The sequence below is a fragment of the Condylura cristata genome, unplaced genomic scaffold, assembly GCF_000260355.1.
Source record: "Condylura cristata isolate star-nosed mole 26May11 unplaced genomic scaffold, ConCri1.0 scaffold00010, whole genome shotgun sequence".
Lineage (NCBI taxonomy): Eukaryota > Metazoa > Chordata > Mammalia > Eulipotyphla > Talpidae > Condylura > Condylura cristata.
The window spans coordinates 39,173,935-39,193,861 of record NW_004567111.1 but is presented as its reverse complement, the minus strand read 5'-3'; the positions used below and the strand labels follow the sequence as shown (position 1 = coordinate 39,193,861).

Genomic DNA, 19,927 nt, shown 5'->3' with positions numbered 1-19,927 from the left:
GAAAAAATCATTGTACATTCATCCTGAGGCTATATGTAAAAAAGTAAGCTACATGGATCGACACAGAAAGATGCTAACAACACATCATAGAAGAGTTTTGAAAAACCAAGTAACAGAATACACAGAATTTTGACCCTTCTGTTAATAAAAGACAAAGAATCTAAGAGATAATAATACAATTGAGAAAATAAACATGTGGACACATGTTGAAAAAAGTATTTTTTAAAGGGTATGGAAGGATTTACAACAAACTATTAAGAGTAGATACTGTAGGAGAAAATGAAGGACCCTAAAGCATTAAAGGGAACTTTTACTTTTTACTCAATATTCTTCTGATAACTAAAAAGGCTTCTGAGTTTTGAGAAGACAAAAGCAACTGATAGAGGGCTTAGTAGGTCTTGTCTAAAAAAATTGTATAAACCATTGACAACACTAAAAAAAGTCATAAAAGAACAATGATTAAAAAATTACATATGAAGAATATCGACAGCTATAAAGATTCAAAGCAACTGACACAATATACTTTATTTGTTTACATAATGATAGGCTCTGGACAAAGTGAAGACAACAGAGACAATGACAACACATTTAAACTCCTATCACAAATTGATCTGTTACAAATTTCCAGTGGTTCAACATATTAAAATGGAAATATTTAAAGAAAAAACCAAATATATATATTTAGATTTTGGAGCACAAAACAATGTTTTAAAAAAAAATTTTAATTTTAACAGTAATTCAAAACACGAAAATCCATTTTCCTACCCTCCCCCCCAAACCTGGATCTGAGGACTGCAGTATTGGAGAAGTATGCAAAAAATAAAAATAACTTTAGTGCTAAGAAACAAAGCATTTCCTTATTTTAATGCATCAAGGCGCAAAAATTTCAATCCCAAAAAGCCGATTATCGTTGCTATATGCAGATAAAATAAAACAGATCTGATACTTTTATAATCAAACCCAACAAACATTATACTAAAAATATATAGTGTGTGTATTTATATATGCAATACCTATTTTAGAAAAAAAGGTGCCTTGGTGAAAATGATTCTGAAAAATATTCACTTGATGCACATTATGTACAAAACCTTTTATATAAAAAATTAAACTATTTTCAATGAAATTCCATGTTCACATCCCATCTGAAAACAGTACTTGAAAGATAAATAGTTCTACCTAATAGTTGCTGTCTGAAATCATGGCTAAGGCAGTTCTCTTTCCAAAGGCTCACTTTTTCACCCACTCTATGTTAATATTATAAACAAGTTATTACACAGATACAACCTGACATGCCTATGTATTATTACCTGGAGCTCTGTTCACTGTTGAAATAGGGGATAGTTTATAGTTGCTACAAAGAATAATTTTATATCTTAAAATATAGTTTCTCTATTCCAAATTAAGCACTTACTTAAGACGTCAAGAGGCTGATAAGCCACTCCATTTGGTGTCAATATCAATAGCCCTGTTAAGAAAGAACTCTGTACTGGAATAGCTAGAAAAGTTTCACTGTAGTAACAGTACATCCCTCACCTGCATAGAATCAATTTGGCTTAATAGCTCTTTGTCTCCAGAATATCATTCTGGAGTTCAAATATGCTCTTGAAGGCCCATCCCCGATATGAAAAAACATCTCATATAGGCAATATGAGGATACACAGGATAATAAAAGTTGTTAAAAGCGATTCAACGAGTCTCACAGCAATCCTCATTTGGAGTAGCTGCTAAAGGTTACAGAGGAAACAAAAATGGAAAAGAGTAGGGCCAATGAAATTAAGTTGGTCAAATATTTACACCAGTAGCGGTTTCAGCAAGTCTTTAAGAAAAAACTGCAGTGACCTGGCACCTCTAGCTCATCAGAGTACAAGCACTGAGGATTTCAAGCTCAAGTGAAAAATGGAATACCCTTAAACAGGGGGAACAGTCTGAGGCAAAAATCATTAGGTTTGTAAATATATATTTTATATGCACACAGAATTGTGTGTATTATCTTTCATATATTTACATACATATTCACAAGATGCCCTGCAATGTAGTTCAAAAGGCCTTTATCAAGGAACAAACTGATTCTAAGATAGGTCCTGGAGTTCACACCATCTATATAAGAAACAATGTGCATATAACTCACACATAATGTAAACCTTATCAACAAAAACATTGCTATTAACGCTAAGTTAAATAGTAGGCCTTACTAACCGGTGATATAATAAAAACATTTCTTATACCGAGAATCAAAATAATGAAAAATACACAGCAGAGATTTAAACTCTCTCTCTCTCTCTCTCTCTCTCTCACACACACACACACACAGTGTTTAGCATAGCAAACAAAGTTCAAATTTCAGAGTAGGGGAAAATATCAAAAGTTTATAAATCTCCTGGTATGCAATTTAATTACTGCATCAATTTTAGAAAAATAGACTCAGACGGAACAATGCTGCTATGGATTTTCTCAACACATCAACCCATTATGTTTATCTTTTTCCTCTTTTATTTCCAGCTGGAGGTTTCTTCAATTGAAGGAGTTGTCCTCCTGTTCCAAAACCTGCAGAGGCAGGATTGGATACCCCAAATGTCAAACCAGCTGATGCCGTGATGCCAGGATTGCTGAAGTTAAACCCAGATGTACTTGAGCTGCCAAAGCCTTATATTTGGGAAGAAAATATTTGTATCAGAAGTTAAATAACAAAAACAAACATAAAAAATGGGGATGAAAGGTCAGTTTCTAGATGAAAGAATATGTAATCTATAAGCATAGCAAATAACACAGGGTTCCAAATTTCACAGGTAACATGGGATCTTTCAGAAAAATAATTTAGCTAACAACTAAGTGGCACCTTTAAACACAGAAGTTGAATAACAATGGCCAAAAGAGACATCTTGGCACATATAACTGAAATTATAGAAATCAAATTGCTAGGAAGTTTTCTCTTAATTAAATCCACCAAGGTGTCTTCCTCATCAATCCCTCCAGAAAACATTTTATCAAAATACAGAAGAGAGACTTCTCTAACTTTCACACCCACTTAAGTCCTCTGAAAAATCTAAGTCCTTTGAGAAAGCTTCAACCCACAATTTTTATAACAATGAACATACCAAAGTATACTGTTTTGATTTTGTAAGAGCCCATAGATAATTAATTTCAAGAATTATTAGTGCCCAACTTACTAATATCAACCTATTATAGTCCTGATGTCAATGAATTCTATTATCTTACTCTGACTTAACTGTTGATTCTAAACACTACTTAATAATAAGTGGAATTTCCATCAAATTCTGTCACTTTAAACATAAATTAATTAGTATTACATCATTATTTTACACATGCTACTTATTCATAAGTATTGCAAAATAAAATAAACCATTATTTACAAATATAGAAAAAATACAAATAGATGGGATTTGGAATTTTCTACTAGAAGAGTCAAAAATTACACCTATTTAAAGAATGAACAAAGAACCCAATTTATCATCATCTGAAAGACTGGTATTTTAAAGCTAGAGGAGTTTATAAATATGTCTTTGAAACAGAAATCATTCTCCTGGATATATAATGATAAAAATTGAGTTAACTTTCACAATAATGGGTTCATTTCTATAATAATGAAAATGGTTTAACCATGAAACTAGTCTCTGGTGGTTCAAAAGAAATTCAACTTAGTTAATAGAGGATGTAAGTATTCAATGTATCTAACTAGTAAGTCTTCGAAATGCCTGCAAACCTAATCTTGAGCTTATCAGGGAGATAAAGCTATCTAGTTAAGCTTGCATGCTTCATTCAGAGCGTAGACAGTGAATCAGGGATCACTTTTGGTAATAACAATACTTATATTTTTAAGTTTAATAATTCGCACCTTTAAATTTGCCTGAAATTCAGGCAGAAACACACAAACCTGCACTAAGACTTCCTGAGGGTTTATTTGTTGTTCCAAATCCAAATGTGGAGGCCCCTGTGGTGCTGCATCCAAAACCAGAGCTAGTTCCAAATCCTAGTAGAAGGGTAATAGAGAAATATACAACGGTATGTAAAATACAGGTTAAAGGATACTGACAAATAAAAAGGTCTAATAAGTACAGTGTAAAAAAAGTATAACCGTAAGGAAATCTGCTATTTACTTCTTGGCATAAGACTTTTGGATGAACCAGATTAATTCAGAAATAAAACATTTATATCAATTTAGACTAAGTTTATGACCTACCAGAAACTTTTAAAGAACAAGGCCATAAGAAACAATATTGTATTAGTATTTTCACTACCAAATAGACTAGAAGTTTTAGTACTATTCAAGTACAAGTTTAGTCAAACCCCTAACAGAGATGTTTCACTTTGCAAAAGAAAAGCAACTAAATTAATAAGCATGACATGCACAATTTAAACACAAAGTATCATAAGTTATTTTTATAAAACACTTTCACTTAAGGACTTGGACCACTGAAAAGCTGTAAAACTACTCAGTAACTTCTGCCACAGACCAGTCAATATCAACAGTGAAAATTCAAGGATGAGTGTCTTGCCTTTTCTTTTAATAATATAGTCAGAGTTTAAATATCTTTCATCATATGAAGTATATAAGTATATTGCTAGTTACTTGAAGACTTGTTTTCATTCTCATAAAAGTCAAGGACTCTATAAATAAATTTCCAACTCTTTTTAGGCTACTTTGCAACAACTTATTAAAAATACTGAATTTGACAGTAAAGAGATATGATTACAAATGAAATTATAATTCTTCGGAATTATATTATCTGCTATAATTCTAATAATTTCTAATATAGCAAAGAAATATGATTACAAATGAAATTATAGTTCTTAGGAATTAATGCTGTCTGCTATAATTCTAATAATTTCTAATATAGTCTATGACAAGAAATAATGAATAAGGAAACCTTAATTCATTAAATAATACCCTTGTCAAAATACAATAAACTTTCAAATATCCATCAGCAGGACAGACTGTTGAATACATTTGTATTTAGCATGATGTTTTTGCAGAAAACTTTCCTTACTAACTAGAGTAACTATGAAACTACTAAAATATGCTCAACTGCTTTTTCAAGTATCCATAAAGGCAAATTTGCCAAATGTGCTTAGGAGTAGACAGAATCAAGCTGTTCAAATTATATTATTTTCTCATTTAAAGTGTTCATTTTCAGAAAAAAGATCATTATTAGAAGACTGTATAGGCAGGTAATAGTTTGGACTTAAAACTGAAATTACCAATCTTTAAAAAGTAAAATTTATCAAACTTAGTAACTTTAGGTTCCTATTTCAGCATACGATTTTGAAAATATGAACATCCCTACTCCTTCAATTTTTACTTTAAAAAATTTACTATTCACAAAAAATAAATTTTCTTAAGTTTTAAATCTAGTACTAGGAAAAGAATTGATTACGTTTAGAGAATCACTTTTGCCAGATGGAATTTTAACTTCCAAAATAGCAGATCCTCAGAAATTTTTTACAATTTGTATCAATTCAAATGTATAATAGTCCAATGCAAATATTAGAAAAGTTAAAGTGTACCTCCAAGGTTTGAAGAACCTAAGCCACTTGATTGCAAGCCAGTGCCAATACCTGAGCCGAATGGCGTTCCAAAACTAACTCCCAGAGATGGCTGTGGCCCTGGTATAAAAAAAAAAAAAAAAAAAAAAAAATGGGGGGAAAAAAAACAAATTGGCCTTACTCTTTCAAGGTTAAAGTTTCTTTATGAAATAATTTTTTAAGTGAACAGTGATTACCCTTACAAATTCTATTTCAGGATGTCTCCCCAGTCTAATTTAGTTGCCACAACTACCTTATCCAAAAACAAAAAAAAATTGTTTTGATTGTTTCATACTAAATAATTAAAAGGCCTATCACCATGCTGAAAGATGTTAGTTTAACATACTAAATATTTGAAATCTTTAATGTATTGTAAATAGAGTTTTTAAGTTTTACTTCTAGAATGATTTAATATCTCTCTACTTGTTTTCTGATTAAAATTAGTTGGTGTAATCAGTAAAGGTTTTTACTTTTTTCTTTTTAAAACAAGCTCCTTATTAGAGTCGTCTCAATTGATCAAGAGACTGACACTAACATGCAAAACTATCATGTTACCCATGATAGTAAGTACCCAAAAAACTAGGCATGATTTTTGATCAGAAATATAAATGATATATACAATAAATAGATAAAAAAACAAGACAATGATTTATTTTATTAAATTTATTGTTCAGTTTAAAGCAAATCCATTACACAGGAACATGACAATTCCAACTTGTTCACAAAAAGTGGTAACTGAGTTCTACTTAAGCTCTGCTACATTACACCACTTATCACCTGATTAAATAAGATAATGAACATTTACAAAGGCACTGTTATGTACCTTGACAGATTCAATACATTCAAGATTTCAATTCAGAAGTTTATTTCCAACATTTTGGAAAATGTACTCATATGCAGAACAATTAGTCATCCTTTCCCATTTGTTACTTTAATGATTTTTGGCTGAGTTTGTTTGGCAAGAATAGCATCAAACTTACTAGCCTCTCTTTTTAACGACTTTTTTTTTTTAAACTAAGCAGAATACAAAATCTAAAAATCTTCCTTTTGATAAATAATTTATGAAAATTATTCAATAAATTTCATAGTACAATCTTCAGTCTTGTCTATTTCAAACACAGTGATCAGTGCATCTCAAAGTTGAGGGAACTGCCAAAGTAATAAAACAGGTTGAAATTTAAACTTTTCAAAGAAATCAAAGCCTTCAAGTTGTTTAATGAAGAATGAGGTTTGTATATTCAAAAGGTAGTGTAAAATTATAAAACATAAAACAAAATCAACTGAGGAACCACAATTTTGCTACACTGGGACAGAAACTGGACTTTTCATATCACTTCTACCCAGTAAATAAAGAATAAGAACTACTAGCATCCAGAGTTCTTATCACTAGTATTAAAAAATAAATTAAAAAAGATTTACATTTTTACATCTAGTTTGAGATTAATTTGAGAAAAAAATACCTGCCAGGCAGCTTTTGTAAAATGTTACTATAGGAAAAAGAAATGAAGTATATTACTTCCTGATCTCTAACAAAAATATGTAGAAAATACACGTCCAGTTTCTTTAACATTGAGAGACTTAAGTGTCACATGTTAATAGGAGGCACTGCTGGTGGAAGACCCTAAAGAATAATGCACACCACAGCCCTCAGCTCTACAAGTCATAAGAGTTACTCAACGAACATGTTTTTTTTGTGTGTGTGGGTCTGTTTTTAAGAGCAACTCTACCTTGCTATATTCAGGATCTAGGTAATCAAGAACTCTGACAATGACAAGACTTTCCATTGCACAACAGGTACAGAATATTTTGAGTTTTGTACCTTCACACAAATTCTGAAGGCAACATCATTTATAAAACTAGTAGACAAATGTATAACATTTTTTAATAGTAAAAACTCATGATAAATATCTCCCATGCCAAAGTATTAGCATATAGTATACACTCTGGCCACCATATAAATAAGTTTCACTATTAGAAAGCAGAATCTAAATCCTTCAGGCAAAAATTACGTAAACAAGTCAAGAAGTCTGTTTCAAATTCTGAGTAGTCATTCAATGAGAGGCTCTTAGTTCCATAAATAAAATCAAGTTTTTTTAAGTAGAAGACATCCCAATGATTGCCCAAAGTGAAATCTTCATGTAGAGTAACATTTTACAAAAGTTATCATATAATATATTCACACACAACAAAATCAAGTTCAGCACTGTAACTTATATTTTCCAGAATAAATTCTACTTTCTTAAAAGTAAAACTGCACTCACAGGAAAAGGACTAAAGTGCTAAAATTTTCATAATTTTCAGTGATGACTCAAAATACCTAATGTAATTAGTATGGTAATTTCTAAGTCATATTTTAAAAATAATTTTTCTTAAAAAAATCTTTTTCCCCAATTTGAAAATTTTGCTCTTACTGATTTTGGGGGGGACTGTTCCTTTGGTTATTAAATACAACAAAACCACAAAAAAGAAAAATGAAATACTCAGGAGTTTCCTACTTGACACTACACTTAAATGTCCAAACCTACACTAAAAGTTAGAAAGCAGGAATTTGTAACAAAATGTATCAGCTCTCCTTAAAAATAACAGCAGCTAAGTCACACAAGAAACTCTTATTATGTAAACATCAAAAACTTTTAAGTGTCAAAATACAACAGCAAACTTAATCCCAGTATATTAGCTTAAAATAATCTATCCTAAATTAAAATTATATTTGAAAAGACTTAAATTTGAGTGTCTTAAGCTTTTTAAAAGATTTCAGAAACACTGATGAACAGTACACTCAAGATATACTAATGTGTAATGTAGTCAATTATTGATGCTTATTTCATATATTAAATAGCCTGTTGGCTTCTCATAAAGTCTCTTCAGTCTTCAGAACCAATAACCTAAATCACACAGGTCTGAGCTCTATTAAATGTTTTTCATTAAAAAACATTGAGGATGGACCAAGAGGCCATTGAAGTGCACGTCTCCATTTCCAAGAAAGACTACACAGAAACTACCTTCAGAAAGTAGCAGCCTGATTATCTGCTCCTGTACATTAATGAAGGTAAGAACCCAAATGCAAATAAAAGCAAAACCCCTCTGACAACTCAAATTCTGCAGAACCAAGAATGGCATATAAAAACAGTGTACAAGCTCTATCTAGGTTCATCCTGATGACCTTTAAAATTTGTTACTGGCACTTAAAATATTTCATCAGTCACAGAACATAGAGGAATAAATCACTGGATACAGAGCACATGCGATAAGTAGGTACACTTCTAAACAGGTTGTAACTCAAAATCGGTACATACGTATCTAACAGAGTTCATAAATCTCAGTATAGGGGTGACATGACTAAACTAACATTCTGACTCAGGAGGCATAAAGGAGTGGACGATGAAGCCTGGTAGACTTTTAAAGAAACAAAAGGAAAAGTAGAAGACAATGCAAAATTGCTAAGTCTTTCGATTCCAACAATCCATACAACTCAAAACAAAAACACTGATGACTGTTTAAGATGATAAATACTATTCCTATCACCTGATTAGACAGACTTTATATGGACTTCAAACTGCAAAGAACAATGAAAGCAGTCAGTTTCCCCAAAGTCTGGCAAAAGTCATAAACAAAATTAAAGCCTTTGAGCAATAAAGCTCCTCAAATGACTATGCTTTATAAGCAAATATTCTCAATCACCACAAAATGATCCTATCTCTATTGTTTACCTTTGTATCCCCTGAACCTAGCACACAGGCACTGTAATTGATAAACATATCTTTGTATGTCCATAAGCCCAAATGTATAACCTCTTGACTGTCTACATAGGTTAATAAAAAACACCCCTGACAGAGGTTTTCCTCCCATTTAGCTCTATACCACAGAATATGATTCACTTAAAGTGTAACATTTTAGACAACTGACTTCTCTCACGTTTTATTAAAGTGGAAACCTCTCACATTTAAAGAACACTTAACCAGACTCATGCTTACTTGATCTACTTTATGATTAATATGGCAAAGTAAAAAGAAACTGGCGCTATGGTTAGTTTAATTAGATGGATAAATAATCATGAGAAATGATCATAACTGATGATTCCCCCTCCCCCCATAACTTCAGAACACAATCCTACACTCCAGCCAGCTAGAGAATTACTATATAGTGCTTATGTGAGCCACTATTCACATGGGTCCAGCCATGGAATGTGGAGGATTTGGCATAAATCCATCATTAATCATTTATTGATGGTAATTCAATTCTGTCATCTCCAAATGTGAAGAACAATTTTTTTAAACTGCCAATAGTGAAAACCAGAAAAGGCTTCCCTAGTAAAGGCAGCCTGACTAGAATCTAGATATGTATGGTTTTTACTGTTTTTGTACTATAGTAATACTAGACTATATGCAACTCTCAGAGATACATGCTGTAGAATAACCAATTTAAAAAAAAATCAATTTCCATTAAGATTATACTTTTCTATAGCAAATTTTAAATCTGACCAAAAGGGACTGCGAGAGTAAAAAGATAAGTAACATTTAAAAGACATAACAAATTAAACATTAGAGAACTAAACTACAAAATTGTTTCTTTCCTTAGAAGAGGAATTAAACCAAGGACCAAAATTATCTGCTTTCTAGTATCTTACCAGTTACTTTCGTGGGCTCAATTTCCCAGTTTATACTTCTTAATATGCAATCCAGAGCATCTCAAAATATCTTTTTCCTGCTCTTGCTATTGTTCTATTCATTTTGGAAAGGCATGAACAATTCTAACATGTACCTTCTTCCAAATTTGTTTTAAGGGGCCTGAACTCTGTTTCCAGTCTCTCTCTCTCTTTATATATGTGTGTGTGTGTGCGTGTATATATATATACATACACGCACACACACACACTAATGGTTTCCTCAACATACTTTTAGTCAATAAAAATGTACTTCATCCTGAATGTGAATACTCTGTAATCACTATATATAAGGAAATGAGAATGCACCATCTATCAACATATAGGAAAAATGCAAAATGCGGCTGAATTATCTGACTTTAAAACAATAAATGATACAATCACCATTTTAGAATCTGCTATTCTTAAATGTAGTTCAGTAGTGAAATATCATGTTCTAAAGGGCATGAATAGCAATACAGCAATTAACATCAAGTAAATTCACAATGTTCAATATCTAATTGATGTATAATTATTGCTAAGACTACCCTGCATTTTTTCAGGTATTATGTTCATAATTGTGTCCATCACAATTTTTAGACTGTAGGGGAACAGCTACTCATAGAAATATCTTCAGTCCTGACACAAAAAGGAAGACTGATAAAAATGCACATAAACATTCTGCATTTTAACAGTAAGAAGCTATAACTTGAATGCATTCAGACCTGTAGCAGGCTGTTGCTGCTGTGTAAGTGTTGCAGCCATGGCAACGGCTGCTGCATTTGGCATGTTGCTGAAAGGGGTAGGTCCAGTAGTAACTCTGGGTGCATTCTGCCACTTCTTGGCTTCTGTTCGTCTGGCTTCGAACACATCTACAGCATCTCCCAAAAACATTTTTCGATAGCCAAGGTACTGCTCTTTGAGCACCTGAAGGAATGAAAAAAGAAAAGGTGAATCAAGTTCTGTGCTAACTTTGGTAATATATGAATGAACTAAACTAGTAAAGACATATCAAAGACACTGCCAATATTATACATTCCACCTAAAATGAAAGTTAGAGTGCCAGTAAAAATGGATGCTATGGGAAGTGCTACATTTGTGAGCTTTATTGCACTGAGTATTTTCTCCCCTATTCTTGTCATGTCTCCATAATACTGCCTATATTCTATTTCCTGATACTCTCTTTAAAATGAATTAGTTAAGATTTTAGATAAGCAGAGAAATATCTGAAATTTCCTATTACAGCTGTTCATGAAATTTTCCCTCCCAATGGTTAAAAATGGGGGAGAAGTCAGTACTATCATACCTCTTAAATACCATTTTCAAAAGTATTGGGTGACATGTTAAAATAAGATGTTATACCTCAAAAGAAAACTTGAACAGTCTAAGGAAGTCTTTATCACTTTATCGGAATTCTTTGACTGTTTTTATAATGAAAATGATTCACTTTGAAGAACTACAATGATTAAAAAATAAAAGTCAATATATAAGTACAGAGTAACAAAGAAAAATTGCCATATTCATAAAGTGGGTTGGTTTACCAAGAAACATCTGCCTTGAAGAAGTTCAAATAAGTGTTTCACATTAAAATTATTAAATACTTTCATTGATGGTCTGACATAATTTATATCAGCTTTATATCACTTTTTGAAGAGATATAGAATTTCCTACTAGGTTTTAGCAGAAATTAATGCATTTTAGGCTTTCTGTTTATAGAGAACTTGGATATCTTTTTTTTTTTTAATTTGTTTATTAATGCATATAGAACTGAGGTACAGGCCAGAGGTGCAGAGAGTGAGAGGATTCACCACAGGCAGAGTACGGAACAGACCAGGCAGATATACTGGGAAATACTGCTGAGGGGATCAGCAGGCAAATCAGAAGTCTGCCACACCATGTGGGTCAGCTCCCTGGCCAGGGATCGAACTCATGCTGCAGTGGCTGTATAGCTTCTTAGTGCTCGGCTTTCACCCGTTGTGCCACCCTTGGATATCTTAATGTTAAAAAGTTATAGCTAAAAGCTGTAGCATTTGAAAGTCACTTCTTTGGGATGTCAGTATTTAGGCCTGTCAAGAACTGAAAAACTTAGGGAAATGCAGAATAAGACATGGTAAATCAAAAAAATCAATCTTATTAGAACTGATTTAGCCCCAAGTCCATCCACTCTTTATATGTGCAATTACATGCACATACCCATATAAGATTCGGCAGTAATAGCCCATAAATTTTAATTCTACTTCAGATAATTGGCCAATATGATTGATCTCAGAGACCGAAAAGAGAATAAGTTAAAATAAAAATAAAACTGCTATAAGTCATGATATATGTACTTGGTAAAACTTCCAAATTTGTTGATGTCATTCAGAGAGCTTGAGTCTATTTCAACAGATTATCTCATGAAAAAATAAAACAGGAGGAGCAAAAGTAGCACCTCTTGTGAGTTTCCTGTAGGCGGCGAACAAGTTTAGTGCTTGTTCACTAAATGCAGCTCAAAATAAAAGACATACCAAATCTTATTATGGAACTTCCTTTGGTCCTTAAGAAAAATAAAGTCAAATCTCATGGAAAGTTTATCTAACAAGATCTGGAGTAGTTTTCTTGAATTTCAATTGTTTTATGGTCATGTTACTAAAGAAGGTCTAGTTTTCAAGTCAAAGAGAAAATGCTATTGAAAAAGCATATATTACAAATGTCAAGCATGAGATCTGTTTTAAAATATTGCATGAAAAAAAAAATCTCTGCTTAGAGAACTAAAAGAACATCAGCAAGACCCTGATAATGTCTGAGTTTGGACTGTGGGTGCTTGGACATTCATTTTAATGGTACTTTACTTGAAAAGATTCATTAAAAAAATTAAGAAAAAAATAAAATCTTACACAACACAGACTTTAAAATGCCAACAGATAATCATCTCTAGGCTTAAAAAAAAAACCTTAAGTAATATTTATTACAAATTTTTTCAAGAAGTTTTTATTAAAATTCTTTCTTTAAAACAATTATTTTAAAGATGTGGCTTAGAGGTTAAAATTTAATGAAAGCAAAAAGTATGAAGTATGCTATTTCTAAAAAGTGATATGTTAATGGTTAAAAACTGCTACAAGGCATCAGATTAAAAAAAACGGGTAACTTGATTAAACTCTACATAGTTTAACAATTTTAGATGCAAATTGAGTGCTGTGAATTTTAAAGATCTCAGTGGACTATAAAAATCCAAAAGATAATCTTTATATTTAGAAGGCAGAAATGTGAGCAAGATTTTTTTTAATGCAACAAATAGCAAATAAACATTTAAAACATAAATAAAGTTATATTGCCTGCTTATTATGGTGAAAAGATGGAACTAAGATAAATGTCCAACAAGATAGAGCAGATTAAATAAACTGTACACCAATGAAATCCCATGAAAGGAGCAAAAATGATAGTCAAGAGATGTGTATAAGTGTGAGAAGTTGTTCACATTATACTGTTGGAAGTAAACAAAAGAACAAATTGTATAAAATACATGAATGGCTTTAAAAAGAAAAGGTATTATCCTTGGACATATTATTTTAGGTTTAGTCTTGCACTTACAGGTAATTTAAGCTATCTCTGTAATAAGCATAGAAACTTTTGCCCCACAAATGAACTAACATTTCACTTGAGTTTAGATATTTAGAGATGATCTGTCACTGAAAACTTACCTTCACATTTTCATGAATAGATTGAAGCTGTGCAGCTAAAGCTACAAATGTTTGATAAATTTTCTGCATAGCCATTGACAAATCTATAAAAGAAAATTATATCATCACACAAATAAATATATAACAACCACTTTTATTTCCTGTTGAAGCTAATCTTTGGTACAGTTAGTGTATAGACGGAAACAGAAACTACAACAGTATTTCCATGGATAAGCAGAGTGGGCAGACTGTGAAAAGGATCATCTTAATAAGTGATCTGAGCAGGAGAGGAAATAGTGATATCTGCCATTATTAGCATAATAACAATTCATAATAAAAATTTTTATATTTATAGGCAACAAAGATCCAATTAACAACTTTTAAGGAAACACAGCAACTGAAGAGAATAATAGTCACCTAAAACATTTATTAATTGGACACAGTTAACTTCTCTCTAATCAAAATAATGACAGTGCTATAAAAACAAAATTACCAGAAAACATGTTACCTTGAGGGGTTATATGTGAGTTATTTGCTTGAGTGGCAAGGTGATTTTCTAGTTCTTCAATCTGCTGTCTGTACTGTTGAAGCTGTACTTCAAACTGTTGAACCAGGATTCTGAAGTAGCTATATAAAAATATAAACATTTACAAACTTATGTCAAATTTTTTAAAACATCATTTTCTTTGTATTTAAAATATAAGTGCATAAATGTGCACCCATTTAAGTAGAGCCTTTGAATTAGTCTGATGGCATATCTTGGAGTAGCACATAGGTTTATTAAAACAACGCAAACACATAAATTATCAATGTACAAAAAATAGATGCATATTCTAATTCCAATCATGAAAAACCCTATTAAGGGATCAAGGTCATCAAAGACATTAAGACATCATTAAGTCATTAAAATATCAAGATCATCAAAGAAAGATTAGAAGAAATCAAGGAGAAACAACTAAATGCAATGTGACCAAGATTCTGAAACAATAAAAGCACATTAATAGGAAAAGACAATACAAATTTAAAGTCCTATAGTTTATTTAATAGTGTTTGCAGTAGTTCAATATTTATTTCTCTTGATAACTATTCTGATAAACTTAACCCAGACTTAATCTATTCAAAAGATATCAGAAAAATAAAAAGGGATCTTAATAGTATTCAGTCTGAACACTATGCTACAAAAAATGGTCAACTGTGAGTTTTTCGCAGTAGAAAATCATACAATTCTACCCACTTCGTTTTTTTTAAATAAAAACAATATAATTTACTTAAATTATTCAGAAAGTCAACTAAACAGCTGAAACTGAATTATTTCTATTTTTAAAAAAGACTTATTTATTTTATGCATACAAGAACCAGAGGTGCAGGAGATGAGAAGATTCACCAGTGAGTGGGGAGCAGAACAGGCTGATTGACTGAAACCCACGCTGAGGGGATCAGCGGGCAGGTCAGAAGAGGTCGGCCACACTAAGTGGGTCACTCCCCGGCTGGGACTGGAACTCTTCAGATAGCTTCATAGTGCTCTGCTTTAACCCACTGTACCACCAGAGCGGCCCTGCAACTTTGTATTACTGTGATTACACAGTGGTATTCATTTAACAGAACAATTATTTTATAAAGGCTACATAGGAGACAACTGAAGGTGAAAAACTACCATACCCATATATGAGTTTTACCCATTTCAAAACCAGCTCTTCATGGCTGCATGAAGAACAAGCTAGTAATCTCACAAGGGAGCACATCCATTCTAACCTAAGCTAACAGAAGTATCACTGTCACTAATTTTCTGATTTGATCATTGTGCCGTAATTATGAGAAAGAATATCTTTGTTTAAGAATTACACACTAAAGTACTTAAACATAAAAGGCACCAAATCAAGCTGTTTTGGGAGGAAGATGTACATATGAATATAAAAAGCAAAGAACAAATCAAATACTTCACAAAGCTAATAGGTAGGGAATCTGACAAAAGTTACATGGGAATTTTTTGTTATATTGTTGAAACTTGTCTGTAAGTCTGAAACTAAATCACAATAAAAAATTAAAAGCAAACAAAAATGTAAAGAACCAGGCCCAAATGGACTGCCACCACTCATAAGCCCAGGATTTCACCTCTTCATGTCTCAGGTTCCTTTATCCTAAGATTGAAATAGTTAAAAGCTGTAGGGGTTTTATGAAAAATGAGATAAAGAATGTACAGTGCTAGCACACTGCTTGGCATATGGTAAGTAACATCTAAGATGAATGCTAGATATTATCTCTAGCAACATGAAAGGATACAAAATGACAAGATAAATATGTACACATACTACACTAAGAGCTGGATTTTGCTTTTTACTTTTACATATCTACATTTTCTAAAGTTCTTTCCTCAGGATTTATTACCTACGTATATAAAAACTAGGCAAGTAAGTAAGAGTTAAACTATATTTGATCCCTCTCCCATCTCATCCCCAGCAATTTCTCTGATTAATAGTTGCCTGTTAATTTTGTTCAATTAATTTTTTTCCTGGTCCCATATTTGGTTCCCCCACATTCCTCCTATGAGTGAAATTATTCAATATTTTTCTTTTTCCTCTGGCTTAGCTCCATCCATGCTGCTATGAATGACATGAGCATGACCTTTTTAAGGAAAAGGCTATCTGAAAATTATTTTCAAGTTAAAATGTTTTTATTGGTAAAAGGGGAATTTCTATTACCTATAAACATAATAAAGTAAAACAACTCCTATCAGTATTATGTAACATGTAAAAAAAGTGTTAACTGCATAGTAGTAAAGACTCAAATTCATTTATCCAATAAAATAAGACAGTAAGCTAACTTCTCAGGATTATTGTGAGTTAAATTTTAAAATCCATATACAGTGCTTATTAACCCAGGCTTGTTACATAGTAAATGAATATTCTTAGTTTGTATATTGTTTTAAAAGTGAGAGAGCATTTGCTTTAAAACAACAACAAAAACAGTAACTTACTCAGCAGGAGCTGTATTTTCATGTTGGAGTCCAGGTGGTGTTTTTTGTGTTCTTAAGGCTATTTCAGCATTCTTTAACTCCTAATTTACCAGAGGTTTAAAAAACAAAAAAGATCAGTGGAAAATTATGCTAGAATACCAACTATTTCTACACTGAAACTTCAAAACAATGCCATCAATCAAGGTGTAAAAAATATATTATGAGTGAAGATATTTTTGCAATTTAATAAAACATCTTTCCAGAAAAGACAAACCATGTTTAAAGTTTAAGCAAACCAAACTTTTGTAAGTTTATCAGCTGTTACCTATTTCAAGAAGCTATGGATTTCTGTAGGACTCATGAAGCTAATCCACCCACATTGAAAAACTAAACTACTATTTAAAAATCTTTATTATACAAATATAGAAAACACTTCTAAAAAATAATGTAGTAGGAAATAATGATGACAGCAGTAGTTAGGAATCTGGGCAATACTTATATACCAGGCACTGTGCTAAAGACTCAATATATGATGACTAATACTAAATGATAACTCTATAAAAAGTTTCCATTCAATGAAGAAGTACAGTTAAAGGAACATTAATCATCTGCCCAAGGCCATGTAGTTGAACAGCCTGAGAAGTGAATCTAGGCAGCACAATTCTTTTAAAGCTCACTTACAGCCTCCTACAGTTATTCAATGCCAGTTCTATCTTCTTTATCAACATGTGTCATGATTGATAAAGATTAATATTGTTTATACTTATATTCCACATTAGTAGTTATTTCATTGCTTCTGTAATCTGTTTCCTTATTTAAGAAAAATAAAAGTATTATTATCTTATGTCCACTGTAGCACCTCCTATCCTCACTTCACTGCCAAGCAATTAAATTTGTTTCATTCCTCAGCTCAGACTTCAATCCTACTCAACTATAGCACAACAGCCCTAGAAAAACTGGACTATTCAAATTTTCACTTCTACCTTCTTCTCCAAGTAGATTCTACCCAGATTCTACTATAATGAACTGCTTACAGCTCCTCAGACAGGCCACTCATGCCTCCATTCCTTGGCTTGCTAATCTTCCTACTTACCCATCTAGAGAAGACCTAGTGCACATTTCAAGGATCAATGGTAAGTGTCCACCTAAATCCTTTGGGGCTCTGTATCTTATAACTGCAATATATTATCTCTCTGATTTAACTCTCCTAGTATATTTTAAGTTTTTTGGTACCAAATGCTGTCATCACTTCATTAGGAAAAGTATAGTCCTCCGGAGTGCTCAGCACATACAGAGCCTTAAAAACGTTCACAAAATGGAAAGCTGAACTCCACAATGAACATCAACAAGCCACATGATATTCACCCTAGCCAAAATGAAGATCTTTAACCACCATACTTAAAACTCTTGAATTATGAACCAAAAAGGAGTGAAAGATTTTGCTTCCAAAATATTTTGTTCTATACATTTGCCACATTGCTCTTCACTTGACAATTGCTTCTATTTTCCAAGAGGCTTTTTTTTTTTTTAAAGAAAAGGTTCTGAATAACTAGTGCACTAAAGGGATCATAATATGACTTTCAATTAATAATTCACTGGTCTGTGGGTAGATCACTAGCTCCCAAATACAGGAAAAAAGAGCAATCTAAGTCTCTGTCCTATAATATTTTCCAAATTCAATTCAAATGATATTTTTCCTTAAAAAAGCCTTCTTTGTCTTATAAACTCTTCTTCAGTTACCTTTTATACTCTACCCATCTTTTACTATTTTACTTACCCCAATAGCTTTTAATTTACTCCACAAGACCTTTAGTACCCTTAGAGCTGTCTGTCTAGGGTGGGAGGCAGTGAAGCAGAAGTAGATTCATCTACAATGAGTCTAACAACTAATAGGTAATTCACAAATATTTATAAATGGAACTATCCAGTTACAATGGATCTCAACACAGTATTTTTTTTTAATTTGCATCTTCTATTACTTTATTAATGATTGACCTTTCCACATAATTTATATAATTTCATCTATTTCTCAAATAAAATTTATAATTTCATGAAATTATTAATCAGAGACTCAGCATCCTCCAGTCTAAATGCCTAACTAACATTTTCTTTTCTCCTTAACATTCAACATATCTGATAATATATAAAGAAAGAATAAGTGGGAAGGAAAACCATGAAATATTTTATTTGTGTTTAATCAATAGATGATTGGAAAATTTAAAAGCACTAATGAAGTTTTTGAATCCCCTTCAATGATTATTATTTAGAGTAGCTAGTTTAATTAATGTTTTTATTAAAATACCATTAAAGTATTCAACAGCTGACTTAAGGAACATAAATAAACACCATTATTTGTTTTACCAAAATATTATCGTTTCATTTGTAAAGAGCATATCACTCTCATAATGCCATATTAAAAGATCAGGGAAAATTTTAGAGAAAATTTCTAGACTGCCAGGGATAAAATGTATTTTAAAACTGAAAAGTAAAACGCAAGTAAACCATACATCATCATTTTTCCCCACTGATATAGAAAAGACTACATATTATATTTTATATATATTATACATAAAGTATGTTATGCCAGAGACCAGACATGAATAATAGACATCATTACCATTTTTATTATCAAGTTGCTCTGAAAACTAGTGACTATATATATGAATTCCTTAGAATGCACACAGTAAACACTCAAAATTAATAACTTATTACAGCAAATACTTAGACTGATACATAGTAAACAATAAAAATGAGTACTGGTCATAACAATTTAAAAGTATAATAACTATCTTGGGTCTTACCGCATGTGTATATTAGCTTTATATTTAAAAAGGACATTTCTATCTGAAAACAAACCAAAAAAATCTATAATGAAATGGCTGTGAGTTTACCTGAGCAGTTTCTATTTTCAATTTGTCAATATTAATAGTATTTCTCTGTAATCCACTGGCAGCCAATGACAAAAGCTGCTTCAGAGCTTTAATATCTTCTTGTACTTTAAGCATTGCTTTTGAAGACATTCTACTTATTTCTTCTTGGACCTGTTTTTGTTCCTTCACAAATTTCCTAAAAAGATTTAAAAAACTCAGTTTTTAAAAACTTAGCTCTGGGGCCCTCCCTGGTGGTGCAGTG

The 19,927-nt window shown here is 31.9% G+C and overlaps 1 protein-coding gene across 3 annotated transcripts in view; it reads right to left on the bottom strand.

The window, feature by feature from the left end:
* Positions 1–220: 220 nt before the first annotated feature.
* The window catches only part of NUPL1 (nucleoporin like 1), a 34,413-nt gene continuing 14,706 nt past the window's right edge, over positions 221–19,927 (bottom strand). For 2 of the 3 annotated variants that reach the window (XM_004680153.2, XM_004680154.2), the window contains 8 exons: positions 19,687–19,861; positions 16,817–16,896; positions 14,351–14,469; positions 13,864–13,946; positions 10,909–11,110; positions 5,524–5,622; positions 3,893–3,988; positions 221–2,643 (listed from right to left, as the gene is read on the bottom strand). In XM_004680153.2, coding sequence (XP_004680210.1) covers positions 2,474–2,643; positions 3,893–3,988; positions 5,524–5,622; positions 10,909–11,110; positions 13,864–13,946; positions 14,351–14,469; positions 16,817–16,896; positions 19,687–19,861 — 1,024 coding nt within the window. In that variant the 3' untranslated portion in view covers positions 221–2,473. Of the gene's footprint in view, positions 2,644–3,853; positions 3,989–5,523; positions 5,623–10,908; positions 11,111–13,863; positions 13,947–14,350; positions 14,470–16,816; positions 16,897–19,686; positions 19,862–19,927 lie in introns of all 3 variants that reach the window. The other variant, XM_012723365.1, reaches the window with a different exon arrangement.